This window comes from Muntiacus reevesi, chromosome 18 (genome assembly GCF_963930625.1).
Source record: "Muntiacus reevesi chromosome 18, mMunRee1.1, whole genome shotgun sequence".
Taxonomy (NCBI): domain Eukaryota; kingdom Metazoa; phylum Chordata; class Mammalia; order Artiodactyla; family Cervidae; genus Muntiacus; species Muntiacus reevesi.
In genome coordinates, this window is record NC_089266.1 from 52,822,541 (window position 1) to 52,837,255 (window position 14,715).

Genomic DNA, 14,715 nt, shown 5'->3' on the forward strand with positions numbered 1-14,715 from the left:
TCATTACAAACTATACATCGCTTGGATAAAGCAAGGGAGGAGAGACACAAGGACTTGGGCCCTCCTTGGCCTTTTCCTAGGAATCTCTCTATATCGGCACGGCAGCCGTCTGTGCATAGGAGTATACACGTACACTGGTGTGGACACCAAGCCCCTGGTGTCACAAAGATGTACATAAAGGCACACAGGACCTGCTCAACAGGTGACAGGTCACTCCTCATTACCAGAATGGTGGGAAAGCTGTACCTTTAGTTCAGGGGAGGCCTGAGAGTTCAGAACTCTGGGGGTCTGCTCTCTCCTAAATCTACAAGACTCATTAATCCTTCTCATGAAATTTCTAGAAGGGACAGCTCCTCAGTGCTTAGCAGACAAGAGAAATGAGGAGACAGGAGGGCCTGGGAATTATCCTCATTGCCCTTGCTGAAGTAGAGACTAGGAAAGGGAATAATAGTGAAAAAGGGCATTCAGTCCTAAACTCAGAGAACTGGACCTAAATCTCAAGGAGTATCTTGAGACAACTGCTGTCAAACCTAGGTCAGCCCTTGTTAAGTCAGTGTCTGAGCACTAGTAACACTACCAGCTATGTGTGCTTCAGCAGGTCATTCGCCCTCCCTGATTCAGTTTGCTTATCCAAAAATGTGGCTAATGACTGCTGGGGTCTAGCTCAGAGGGCATTTCAGTAGCATAAACTGAAATGCTTTAAAAATAAAATGTACTTTATGAACACTCATTCTCCCACAGCTGCCAAGGAAGAATGGCTGAACACACTTGGGGAGTAACCCATTGGCAGCTTTCCAGGGCTTGCCAGCAAGTGGGAGTCAAACCAAAGGCTAAAGTCTCTTCAGGAAAAGCCAGGTTGCCCATGTTTGCTTGCACTTTTTTTTCATTTTACCAATAACATTTATCAAGTATTTCCTACAGCATAGATGCTGTTCTGGGAGCTTGAACATAAGGCAGTGAAAAAGAAGAAATGGTTCTGCTCTCAAAAAGCTTATTTTCTACTTGTGAAAGATTAATAAATTAATGAATATCAAACACTGGCAGGTGCTGGGCTGACTTTAACTGGGTAAGGTTAATAATGATCGGGGAGTGGTACTGTTCCTATAGGATGTCAGCAGGCCCCTCTAAGAGGGTGTTTGAACAAGGACCTGAAGGAAGGGATAGTTTGGGAAACAGCCACACTTCTGGTCTAAGCTAGAGAACACTTGAGCTCTGGGGAGAGACAAGACACATTGTCAAGGGAAACAGAACTTCCTACCATGCTGGTTCGGTTTGCCTTTCTTGGATTCATTCTCTACTCTTCTTCCTGCTATGTTCCCTGGGGAGAGGGGGGGCTGACCCCTAGACTGGATCTCTGGGTCATCCTTGCCATCTGCTGCCTTTCTGTTAGGTTCAGCCAAAAGGAGGCCCCAGAAAATGGAGTACAGGATGAAAGAAATGGGATACTGATGCTCCAGCTTTCTCAGCCTGGCCACAGTTCTGACAGTGGCTGCATCCCTCTGCCACAGCTCCCATCAGCTTTCCACAGCCCTTTTGTAGTCCATCCTCCCGTGCGACCCTCCTGGGTCCCAGTGGGTAGGGGCTCATCAGGAGTCTTGCAGGATTAACCTAGGTGAGCACCAACTACCTACCTGTGCCGGAGTGCGTTGTACATAGTTGCCACCTAGACTGCCCCTCCCATCAGGATGAGGGATTTAACCCCCGAGGCACCCATCATAGATAAATTGTGGACCGTGGCCTCAGTCTGCTCCCTCAAACTCCAATTCTGTCAAATTATTCAAAACCAGCAAAGGTAGGGACAGAAATTGAGGTTCTAGAGTCCCCCCTATTACTTCCTTAGGACCTCACTGCCCTGGAGGTTTTTCTCCCTAAGATCCAGCCCATAAACTTCCTATGTGAAGGAACTTGACCTACCTAACTCCCAACACCAACAGCTCATTGCCCACTTCATTTCCTTGATAGTATTTATCACTACTTCCCTGTAGCTCAAATGGTGAAGAATCTGCCTGCAATGCAGGAGACCGGGGTTCAATCCCTGAGTCGGAAAGATCCTCTGGAGAAGGGAATACCCATTCCAGTATTCTTGCCTGGAGAATCTCATGGTTAGAGGACCCTGACAAGCTACAGTCTGTGAGGTCGCAAAGTCAGACACACCTGAGTGACTAACTCTACTATTATTCATCACTACTGGCTTTTCAGTGTATGTCAGCTCTGTCCACTAGAATGTACATGTCACAAAAGACAAGAACTTCCCTGTTTTATTCTTTGTGAACAGCATCTTAGGCTTAAGTATAAAACTCAAATGTTTCTCAGTGAATGAGAACAGAAATGAGTATAAAGCATCTCTGCTCCCTAACACCCTCCACAAGGATTATAGCCGTAAGCCTAGACAAACGGCCTGGGCAGCTACTCCCAGAAGCATCTCAGTACTGCTGGCTTCTCCAGGTGTATGTGGGCAGGAGCCCCAAGCGAGACAAGCAGATAACCCAGGAGCCAGAGAACCACTCAGGTTCCATCTTGCTAAAGGCCCTCAGCTTCTCCATTCCTGAATGGCTAGAGAAGGATTTAGCTAAAAGACATGGTCTTCCAGTCTCAGAATCTATCATACAGAAGAATCAAAATGCAGCTCACCAAACCATCTCCACCAATGACCCAAGAAATCTTGTGGGTGAGTGCTGCTGGTTATTTTCCTTCACTTAAGGGCCCCAAGCCTTGGCCCTCCAACTAAGACCAGATTCAGACCAATCAGTATCTCTTTAGCCCCATTCTGCTCCACACTATATACCCACCCCACCCCTTTGTGGCACCACTGCCACCAACCAAGCCATCCCCCCTCAACCCCCAAAGAAACCCAACAGCTCAGAAGTGCATCAATTGACCTTTAATGTCCAAAAGAGGCGTGGATGCAGAGCACAGGAGATGTGGCGGGGTCTCAGCCCCTGCTCCAGAAATGAGGGAGAGATGAACACAAACTAGACATTTCCAACTGGCCACACAAGTCTGGGAGGGCAGGGGGAAACAGATCTAGACATTCATAAAAAAATAAAACCTAAAATCAAGCACTCAGCATTGTGCCCACCAAACGATTTGATATGGGGAACTCACTCACCATCCAAGTCCCCACCCTCCCCTGTCAGCATCAAAAAGAAAGCTCAGTACACACTAAAGGCTTGGGAAGGGGGCATTCTCCTGCCTCCCTACCAACCCCAAGGATGGACTTGGAAGAAAAAGAGAATGAGCTAAATCCCAAACCCCCCACAGGATCAACCCTACACATGAGTTTTCAATGCAATTTATAAGAATCAATAGCTCAATCAGCAATGACTTCCCCCCCCCCGCCCCATCCCCCACCCCATCCCTTTTGATCCACAGATAAGATTTCCCCAGCACTCCCCTTGGAATCTCCTACCACTAGTGACCCTGCTCCATCCCCAAATTCCTGGCTTCACCACTGCAAGACTGACCTCCTCTGAAGTTCCCCCAAAGCCCCTCAACAGCCCTTTATCACTTCCATCCTGCCTCCCACAAGAGGCTGCCACCATTCACAAAGTCACTTTCCCTCATCACTGAGACTAGGCTCCAGAATAGATGGTAGCATGGCCACCTCATAATGGGCTATCCTCCTAAAGCCCTCCTGGGAGCAGATGGCCATAGGGCAAGCAGTGTCTAGGCCAGATGGTTGAGGGGGGTGATACCTATACTCACCCCCAAAACAGATGCCCCAGAGGTTAACATAGGTCCACTTATCTACTCATATACCCGAGAGATTCCACAGTCCTGCCCCTCCCTCCCCTCTACCCCAAACCAAGATACACACACACATTCACACACATATACAGAGGAAAATCAAGGGAAACATTGATTTGGTTTGATTGCTAAGACCTAACTAAGAACTAGTCATCAGAAATTCCCTTGCCAGCCAACTAACAGGGGCTGCTCTAAGAGAACTCCAGAGGAATGAGAAAACCAAGGGCTAAGCAGGGAGCAGACAGAAGGAGGGAAGAATGAAAACAAAACAAACAAACAAAATCGAGCTAATCCTACCCTCAACATCCTCCAAGCATGAGCTCTGGCAGGAAGAATAAAAGAAGGTAATCCACAAAGACACAGCCCTTACTTACAAACTCTTCTGACAAAGACAGCAAGACAAGTCTGCTCCCCAGTCCCACACACCACAGACAAACACGTCTCAGGGCCCCTTAAAGAATCCAGCCCCAACCCCTGCCCCAAGCCGTGGAATCACAGTTCAGTGGAATATTCTCCCTGGTACTAGATCAATCCCCCTACCCTCCGTCCTATCCCTCTCTCCTTGTCAATCCTAACACTGTCCCTCCCGCAGCCTCCCTGGCCCTCCTAAAGCAGCATCCACCACCAGGAAGAGGCAGCTGCAGTTTTAGTTCCACCTCCAGAAACCTATTTCTTTCCCCCAGCCCTCCTAGTCTTACAGGCTTTGTTGAGGGCTTTTTATTTGTATAGGGAGAGAAAGAGAAAAGGGAGGAGTGGGAGAGATTTCCTAGTGCAATACAACCAAAAAAAAAAAATTTAAGTCTTGAAAAATAAACATAAAGCAGCCTTCTTCCCCAGGCAACTAAACAGAAAGAAGTTTGGTTTTGTTTACTGCGACATACACATGAAATCGAGTATACAGTCCATGCAGTAGCACAGCCATTGGAGAGGACATCCTGATGCTGGCCCCAGTGCAAAACAGTCCCAGCAACGCTGCCTGCTTGCCATTGCTGCCGCCGCCACTGACACCTTCACTGTGGCCACCTAGCCTGACTTGAAGAGGAGGATTGCAACTTGACCCAAGTAAAAATAGATGAAGTGCTTTGTCTCATGTGTAACGTAGCTGCCAAAATTTCGGCCCACGATACAGTGCCAGGTAGGGTTATATTTCTTGTCAAATTCCTAAAAGAAGAATAAAAAGAAGAAGAAAGGTGATTAGGACAGCTGGAGGATGAGAAATCAGAATAAGAGTCTGATTGGTTTAGCTGTCACCCCCCACCCTACCCCCAGTCTATGGCCTCAGTTCTCTGAAATTCAGGAGCTCAGGTTCTAAGGTTGGCTAGTACACTCCTTCGTTAATAATATAATACTACAAAGGTTCCATTATTTCTCTCTAGAACTTTACACCCCTAACATCTCTTGTCTCTCTAGCTACAGTACTCAAAAGCCCACCCCGCAATTCTTCAGCAAGGGAACCAGGAAAACCAACAGAATTAAGAATCACTCCAGTGATGTCACACAGCATTGAGTAAAAGAGAGAAGCAAGTCTCCCTGACTTGCCACTCACCACATTTCACACTACTAAACTAGCATTTCCAAATGACAAAAACCAAGACACTAGAGCAAAATGAGGACTGAACAGGAAGCAATTCTAAGCCAACTTTAAAGGCACTCCAATGTGCCAGGCACTATGTGAGCTGTAAGCACAGAACAAGGGCCTCAGTCATGAGATTGAGGCAATTCCCTCACTTCTCTCAGGTATCTAAGTTCAACATCAAAAGCCAGCAAGGAAATCCTCAGGACGTAATCAGACAGGCCCTGCCACCCTGTGAACCCAGCAGAAAACAGATGGCTCAGTTCTAGATGCATCCTGCCACGACCGTGAAAGGAGAGCAACCCTCCACCACGGGCTCAGCAATGCTGCCAACCCTGGAGGTCTGTCTGCCAGGAGCTCAACCAGTAACTTGTTTAGTTTTCTCACAGCCCCCATACCACATGACTCCAAAAGGTATTGGCAAACAGTGGAAAAGGCATGGATCACCACATAGAGCTTTATTCCTGACTGAAGACTGTGTAATATAGGAAACCCATAGTTGCTTCTCCATAAGCAAAACAAGAAAGCAGGACCGGATATAATCTAAGGATTCTCCTGAGAGTCCCTGATTCTACACTTTCTCCCTGAAAAGAACAGAAAAAGCATTACTCAACAAGGAATCAGCAGCCCTAGCAGCTTTGCTGGCTCTGCATCCCTTGGCTACAAACACAGAAAAAGTCTCTCAGAACTCCAGTTTCCACTTCTCATACCACACACAGACAACAAAGAGCTCTGTAAAACCCAAGGACACTATACCACCTATATGGACCATAATGTCATGCCTCTTAGGCATCCTTGGGATACTAGAGCTGACATTATCAGACTGGGACTATGCCACCAATGCACATGGACCCTGACTGGAAATTAGGGACCCTGAGTACCACCTCTCACCTCTAGCTCAGCAGCTTCCTCATTATATACATGTTAATTGTATCTATTCACCCATTCATTCAGGGATTAAATCTACTGCCCCAATAATGCTTATCTACTCAATATATATATATATATATATATATCTGCTAAGTCACTTCAGTCGTGTCCGACTCTTAGCGACCCCATGGACTGCAGCCTACCAGGCTCCTCCATCCATGGGATTTTCCAGGCAAGAGTACTGGAGTGGGGTGCCATTGCCTTCTCCGATATATATATCTACTGCCCCAATAATGCTCATCTATTAATTTTCAAGCACACCCTTTCCTTAAGAAGGTAGGGAGAAGGTAATTAGTACTTGAGTCCATTTTTTATGGGGGGCAGGGGCGCACAAGTCGACTTGTGGGATCTTAGTTCCTTGACCAGGGACTGAACCCAGGCCACAGCAGTGACTGCGCTGAGTCCTAACCAGTGGACCGCCAGGGGTCCTTTTAAAGAGAATAAAAGGAAATCTCCTACATAATGAGAATTACTATAGGGCTAACCCCACTTTAAATGATGCAGCTCCCCAAAAATTTGTTTATGTTCTTATCCATTCAAAAATCCCTGATCTTCATTTTGAATAGTTCTGAATTGGGACAGTTATATTTAATCCTGAAGTTTCACGCCCTGTTGTTCTGCAGTCACATAATTATCTGTAAACACACACACACCCCAGCACAGTTCCTATTAAGAACTCTTAAGGTGAATGCTTCAGGAAATAAGATTCATTCCCCAATTTACCTGCTCTGCAAGTTCCCCGGGTTCTGTCTGCATGGAATGCACCTACTTTCGTATGTTCCCAGCTCCAGCCCTCCCTGGGGCATAGGTGAGCTATCCCAACCACCAGCCACAGTTCTCCCAGCACACCTTCTTGATATAGGCAGCAATGTCCTTCTCTATGTTGTACTTCTCCATAGCCTGCGTGGCACAGTCAACGGCATCTTGTTGCATGTCCTCAGACATGTCTGCATTCTTGATCACTGCCTTCCGGTCAGACATGGTGACACTGCAGAAGAAGCAGAGAGGTGAGGCTGCAACCTTGTGTTCCGGGCAATGAACAGGAACAGCTGGGTGTGGGGCCTCAGCGGGAGAAAGCATCACAAAAGGTAAGGGCAACAGAAAATACAGACATGAAGCATTTTAAGAGGGAGATCCTAGGATTTTAGCAGAGATGAGACTGCCAAGTTTGGGAAACACAAGGCAAATAGTTAAAAAGACATAAGCCGTCAGTTTTTGTATGTAAAATGAGGCTTTTCCAACTCTAAATTTATCTATTTCTAGTATTCTGAACAGCATCAACAGCCAAAATACTACAATATACCAGCTCTCAGCTGTATCCTTGGGCAAGTTACTTAACCTTTGTGCTCTGTTTATCATCTTAAAATGGGGACTTGAGTTAACCTTAGGTAAACCAGGTGGTATAACACCTGAACATAATAAGCCCTTGATTTAATGACCATTACTATATCACTGGCATCACAGTAGGAAGATGAATTAGGTCTGGTCCTTGAACAAGTCACTCAGCCTTTCTGCATTTGATTACTTCCATTTTAGCAATGAGGATAGCTCTCTATCAGGAGTTGTTATAAGAATTAAAATGAGGTTATATGAGAACATTGTGAACAAGGGCAGTCTACACAGTGGTCTGTCCCATTAACCAGATTCAGCCCCCCACCTTTTTTAAAAAGCTTTATAGAAACACCCTACAACAGCAGAACAATGGCAGGGTTGAGCAGTTGCAAGAGATGATATGGCTTGTAATGCCCAAAAAATATTTACTATCTAGCCCTTCACATAAGAAGACTGCTAAGTCCTAGGCTACCAATGCCCAATGGTGACAGAGACAACAAAAGGTAAAGAATTATTATTTTAACTGCACTGCTTCATAACCCTGTCATCTAAGCCACTGCATTCACCCTATAGCAATCAAAGTTCCAGGGCAGACCTTGCATAGTCCCTCCTTAGGATAACAAGAATTCCAAGTGGGCTGCCCAGGGCCTGCCTAGCAGTCTATGGCATGTGAAGCGCTTTGCAGGAACAGAGATGAGCTGCAAAATCCTGTCCTCTGTCCTTGACCACAGTCCCTGCAGCAAAAATCTATATGCCCCCTCCCAGGTACTATTCCCCTAAGCACCACTCTGTGATCAGCCCAGTGGGCAAAAGATGCTGCTGTTTCAGCCCTGTCTGATACAAAGCTACACATGAACCTGTCTGCTCAAGGAGAGATCCCTGGTGTCATTCCAGGCCACCTTGATCTGAGTCCACACTAACCTATGGGTTGGATGGGTGGAAAGCGAAGCAGAATTCATGACTACTTCAGCCTGCACCAGATGCAAAGGATGCACACATACCAGCTGCTAACCAGGCAGCCCTTTAGTGTATCCGGAGTACCACCTTTGTCTCTCACTGGCAAACTAAGCAGGGCTGGTTCCACTTCAGCAAGAAGTGGCAGAGCAATGGGTTAGTGCCCCAGCGCCCTCTGCTCCCACACTTCTGAGAGAAATAGTCAAGAGCCTCTAGAGGAGTCTGTGAGTACCACCTGGGGCTGAAGAAGAGGTCAGGAGAACTCAGTTCAAGGCCTACCTATTATGACCTGAGGCAAATCAGCATCTTTTTTAAAAAAAATAATGGTTGAAATAAATGCAGCACCTTCAATAGGTGTGAGCAAAGGTACAACAGCAACACAGAGAATATTCTAAGGCTCACTAAGTGTGGGGAAAACTAGTGTCACCTGGTGGCCTATCCCAGGTTACCACTCAGAAGGGAGCACTGTTTACAAACCCAAGGGTGGGAGTGCGGCCCGGTTACAGTATGAAATCAGCATCCCTTTTCCCAGCAAGTTAACCTGCTCCACTGCCTCATCCTCAAAAGTCCAAAGGAACAACTTTGTCACAGTGATTAAAAGCTACCTTACCCTCCAGGAGAGCCTGCAGTTACATAATGCTGGTCTTGTGACTACAATGCCACGATTCTTCACCCCTGGACCCCCAGGCGTCAGAGAGGTGGCCTAGCCCAAGCCTCCCCTGTCCAAGGTGCCAGGGAGAAAAAGGGAAGGGAGGGGCCAACGTAGCCCCTCCCCCCAGGAGAGCGGAGGAGGGGGAAGCTAGGGACCTGGGCCTCCAGACTGAAGGATGACCAGAGGGCCCCAGGCCAACTGCCTCAGTCACGAGCCAGGGGCTCCTCTGAAAAGCAAAGAGGGCACTCCAGGACACCTCCCCCTCCTCTATTCCCAGCCTTGCGACAAAAAGGCCAAGCTTTCGAACGACACGACCCGCCCTCCCCAGCCCCCAACACGCACAACGCTTGTATTTCCTCCCTTTGGAACCCCAAGGGGCCGTCTCCCTCCACTACCCCATCCTCCAGAGGGCTGCAGTCCCGAAGGCCGGCACCTGGGCGATGAGAAGGCATCCTACCCGCCACCTCCACCCGGCCGGCCGGTCGCCCTCCCCCGCCCGGCCTGGAGCAGCGCCGGAGTGACGGGGCGTCCTCGCTGCAGGAAGGACGCCCCAGAGGGTGGCGGCGGGAGGAGCCGCGTCACGCCCGAGCCCGCTCCGCCGCTCTTCCTCGGCCCCGACACCATGGCCTCCGTGCGCACAGAAAGATCCCGGGGGGCTGGAGGCCTCACAGCTGCAGCCCGGGGCCCCGGCCGCGCCCCGAGGTCCGAGGGTACAGGGTGGCGCAACCCTGGGCCAGAGAGGCGCCGGGGGCGTCACGCCGAAGCCGGACCTGCTCCGGGCCTCGCGGCCGAACCTAGCGCGTCGGGCCACCGCCCCGGGGCGCCCCCACCCACCGCTCACCTTCACAGAGGCGAGTTCTCGCGGGGCCCCGGGGGAGCAGCGATGGCCTGAGGCAGAGCGCGGGCAGGGCGGTGTCCCTTCGGCTCCTCCGGCAGCAGCCGCCGCCGCCGCGGTCTCCGGCTCCCGCAGGCCCGGGCCGAGCGCTCGCGCCGCCGCCGTCCGCCCTAGAGCTTTCCTGGCCGCCCGCGCTCCGCCTCGCGCCCGCCGACCCGCCTGCTACGCGCTGGCCTCGCAGCTCCGCTCCGCTCTGCCGCTGCTCTGCCGACGCGCGGTCCCCACTGAAATAGCGCCCCGCCCCCGCCCCCCCGCCGCGCGCGCCGCCGTCCGCGCTCCCCATTGGCTGGGCCCGCCCGGCCCCGCACTGCGGGCTTCTCCCCGCGCCGCTCTCGCCCCACATCTTGTTTCCTCCCACAATGCCTCGGGGCGGAGGGAGGGGGTGGGGAAGGGGAGCGGGAAAGAGTTGGGGGAGGGAGTCGTGGCCTTCAGCAGAGAAAAAAGAAGTATGCGGACCCCTCTACCCAGGGCTGGAGAGGCCAGGCCTAAAAAGGAATAAAGAGGCAAGGTTCAAAGTGAGGGAAAAAGAGGGAGGGGCGTCAAGACCCCAATCCGAAGAAGAATAAAAAGGAAGAGTGGGATGGAGATTTCAAACGCTGGGAGCAGATGGGAAAAGGGGTAGAGATCCTAACCTTTGAAGGAGGAAGGGAAGGAGGTGAAGTCATCAGCTTTAAGGAAAACAGGACTCCTTCCCTCCCCCCAAAACTGTGGGAAGGAGAGGACAGCCGGCACTACGGAGAGGTAAAGCCATAAACAGCCCCAGGGCTCCCCTCCCCGCACTTTCGGGGAAGGCCTCTTCCCTTCTGCTCTTTGTTCCCGAGTCTTAAGGCCTCGAGACCTACGCTCCCAGCTGGGACTCCAGCTGCTGTTTAGCTTCAAAAGCAACGGAGGCAGACCCTACGCACAATTGTGAGAGGGGAGGTTGGTCTTCGATACACAGGCCCATGGAAGAGAGATGAAAGTAAGCCATTTTTGGTCAGTCCGCCCTAACCGTCTGGTTAGACGGGACCGGAGGGAGAATGAATAGAACCTCCTAAAGGTACAAACCAAAGTACGTCAGGACTGCCAGGACTCTTAAAATTCACCCCATCCATATTCCTCATCTTATAAACAAGGAACAGAGAAGGGGGAGCCCTTGGCATACCATCATGTTTCAGGCCCGGACCTGGCCTCTAGGCTGAAAAGTGATGCTTGTAGGCAGGAGTCCCCCTGGTGTTTGTGGGTGGGTGTGTAAAATACCTGTGCACACTGGGAGAGTGTGTGCCCTCCAGACCACCCCGCCCACCGCCAAAGGAGAGAGAGAAACAGCTGCTCTTTTCCCGTCCATCTGCTTCACAAAGGAAGTGTCTACTTAAAGGGTTGGTGAGGGTCTTTTGTTGTTGTTATTTAGGCATTAAGTGCTTTCTGACTTGTGACCCCATGGACTATAGCCAGTCAGGCTCCTCTGTCCGTGGGATTTCCCAGGCAAGAATATTGCAGTGAGTTGCCATTTCCTTCTCCAGGGGATCTTCCCGACTTAGGGATTGAACCCAGTCGCCTACATTGTCAGGCGGATTCTTTACCACTGAGCTATCAGGGAAAACAGAGCGTCTTTATCGGGAGCCAAGCATTTGGCCCACACAGTGTGATTAAGAAGCTTCCATTCATTCCTGTCAATTTCCCTTCATTGCCCCAAACCATGGTCAGGAAGTTGGACTTTTTCTGGTCCTAGCCTGCTCTTTGGAGCATCATAATTTAGTGTTCATTATGAGTCAGGGGGAAAGTGGAAAATCATCCCCTTTCACTCCCACTTTTGCAACGTGCTCTATCGTCTTCAACCTCAATCAGATTTCAAAGAAACAGGCAAGACCTGTGGTAGCCCCTCACACCAAGGGTATTCTGATGTCAGCCTCAGTGTGAATGAATGGGGGGTGGGGCATATATAGTCCGGAGGAAACTACCTCAGAGAAGTTCAGTGACTTGGCCCAAATTACCTAGCTGGTCAGCGGCAGTATTTAACCCCAGGCTGTCTGTACCCAGTGCCTACACTTTTAGCTTTTCCACTATTCTGACAGAGAAAAAATAAAACTGTAAACGAGGCATTGGGTGCCCTATTTAATTATACCAACATTTCCTAAGCTTATCTGACTCCAAAGACCTTCTTTATGCAGACTTTTTTTATTAACATCTCCAGGAACTATTCCACAGAACACAGTTTTGGAAACTTGTGCTATACTAATTACTACTATTTATGTAAAGTGCTTACTGTTTAGGATAATTACTATACAGCCTAGTAACTATTGTAATTAATGTATCTGCTTAACTTGGTGGACATTTCTATTTGATACTACTACAGGTTCATGATTGTCCAGTTTTCTGTTGCGCGGATAGCAGAGCCATGTCTTCAGATTTAAAGATCATCTGGGACTTACGTTTTTGTCATATCTTGTGAGCCCCTTACCCACTGGCTACTTCTTTAACTTAAGGATTCCCCAGGGGACTGTGGTCAACTTAAGTAGTTTACACCATGGTCTAAGTCTTAATGGCCTCCCTAAATTTCAGACCTCCACTGTGGGTGCCCCACAGGCTCTTTGGATTCTTTGCATACACATATATCCTGCCTGGTCATTAAGAGCATTGGCCCTGGAGCCAGAATGCCTGGATTTTAAACTCTTTCCACCACACAACCAGCTGTGCAGATCTGGCCGACCCATTTAACATCTCAAAGTTTCTTTTTCCTCATCTATAAATCAAGAATAATATGCCTACTTTATAAAGTTATGAGAAGATGCATGAAAAACTCTTGGCACAATGCCTGGTCCATATAAGTATTTAATAAATGTTAGCCATCATCAACATCTCTCTTACAGACTTATTTCCCTTTCCTGTGTTTCTTCCCTCAGTTCCTGGCCCCATCAACCACCTCAGAAACCCACAAGCCCGCCTGATTTCCCTGCCACATCTCTATCTCCATCGTCACTCACCTCCTGGCCGTTTCTCCAGTCCATGTCCCTTTCATTAGGAGTGCCTCATTCTCATTGTGTACACCCTGCAACTGGCACTCATCATCACTTTCAGTAGGTTCCTGCCCCTATTCTTGACTCTTGCTCCCCAAATCCACATGGCAGTGGTAGTATCTAAAATGTGAATCTCCCAGGCACTTTCCTCTTCCCTGCTCAGAAAAAAAGACCCTGTTCTTTCCCATAACTTACTTCCCCTCCTCTCCCTCTGTTCCCCACCCCCAACAAATGAACTCCAGCCTCTCTGCCCTATCTCCCTCTTCAGGCTTGAGTAACACAGTCAGCTGTTACCTGTGGCTTCCCCTACACCCAGATTCCACACCTTTGTTCATGTGGTTCTCTTGCCTGTGAGGCTTGTGGCTTTCTTTCCTGGCTCTTTGCCCCTAGGAAGACTTCCCTGAATCCCTTGTGGGAAGCATGCCTCTACCCTGTTTCAGTAACATCCAGGGCTTATCACCAACCCCATTTAATTAAACTGGTCTGTCTTATGTTTGTCTGTAGTTCCTTGCATACAGGGATCACTTCTTATTTATGTGTGGGCTGCAGAACCTGACACAGTTCTTAGAACACGGGAAATTCTCTGTATAGGTATTAGTTAAACTGATCATGCGCATTAATGACTGAAAAATACAGTTTGGAAGGGCACATTTCATCTCTTCTCTGCTCAAAGAACACGGGGTCCTTACTGCCTAGTGCAAGTTGCGAGCTAAGGTAAGTCATTGTCAGCCCTGGGGAAACTCCAAGCCTGATTTCTGAATTGATTTCCTTCTCACATTCTCTGGGTATTTGCCTGTTATCCTTACACTGTAAGGTAAAGACCATCAAGGCTCTCTCACTTCAGCTGACAGAGTCACCTGTAGGGAAGAGACCATGGCAGTGACAGAGATCATTTCACCAAGCCCTTTTGCTACTGATTTGTTTCAAGAACTCCAGGAGGATGGAGAAGAAGGGTGGGAACAAAAACACATATCATATTACTGTGCAAATTCTGGTCCCAGTTCCTTCTGCCAAGTCCCCACTAGGAAAACTTAAAGAAAACAGTCCAACTAGAACTACTGGAATTTGCTGATTTTTGGGGTGGCCTTGCAAGACATACTTCCCTAGGCAACCATTTACTAAGTCCCAAATATTACCCCTCCTCCTCCCCAGTCCCTTGAAACTTAGAGGAGCCAACCAAGGTCAACCACATAACTCGAAACTGAAGAGGTGAGCACTGGACTGGGAGTCAAAGACGAAGTCTGAAGCCCAACTTGGCTCTAGTCAGGTCATTTCTGTAAGGTCCCTGTCAGCCCCAAAGTCTGATTTTCTTGTTTCAATGCTCTATCCCAAGGGGCATCTTCCCTGTGGATGGAAGAAATTTCTCAGGCTAAGAGCCTCTACCTCAGGTTAAGTTTAAATGCTTCTTTCCTGTTCTTTCTGTCTATCCATGTAGTCTGAATTCAAAGAGCATTTCTCTACACTCACACCACCCACCAAAGGTGGGATATGATTTTGTTTGCCTTTTATTCCCTCAACTAACAAAGCAACTTAATATAGCTAAGAGTCAGTTAATGTTTAGAGCTTCAATTAAAATATTAAAGCAAATGGTCACCAAGAAGGAACCAAGAAAAAGATGCTCCAATGGAAGTAGTGG

The 14,715-nt window shown here is 48.8% G+C and overlaps 1 protein-coding gene across 1 annotated transcript; it reads right to left on the reverse strand.

The window, feature by feature from the left end:
- Positions 1-2,866: 2,866 nt before the first annotated feature.
- Positions 2,867-10,295, reverse strand: DYNLL2 (dynein light chain LC8-type 2). Its single transcript, XM_065911129.1, has 3 exons — positions 10,030-10,295; positions 7,100-7,238; positions 2,867-4,908 (listed from the first exon to the last, which is right to left on the reverse strand). The coding sequence occupies exons 2-3, from the start codon at positions 7,229-7,231 to the stop codon at positions 4,771-4,773; spliced, it is 270 nt and encodes an 89-aa protein (XP_065767201.1). The 5' UTR covers positions 7,232-7,238; positions 10,030-10,295; the 3' UTR covers positions 2,867-4,770.
- Between the last annotated feature and the right edge of the window lie 4,420 nt (positions 10,296-14,715).

Coding starts and splice junctions, on each gene's coding strand:
- DYNLL2 (XM_065911129.1), bottom strand. CDS start 7,231: ATGTCTGACCGGAAGGCAGTGATCAAGAATGCAGACATGTCTGAGGAC. Junction 4,909..7,099: donor TTGCTGCCTATATCAAGAAG/GTGTGCTGGGAG, acceptor TTCTTCTTTTAG/GAATTTGACAAGAAATATAA.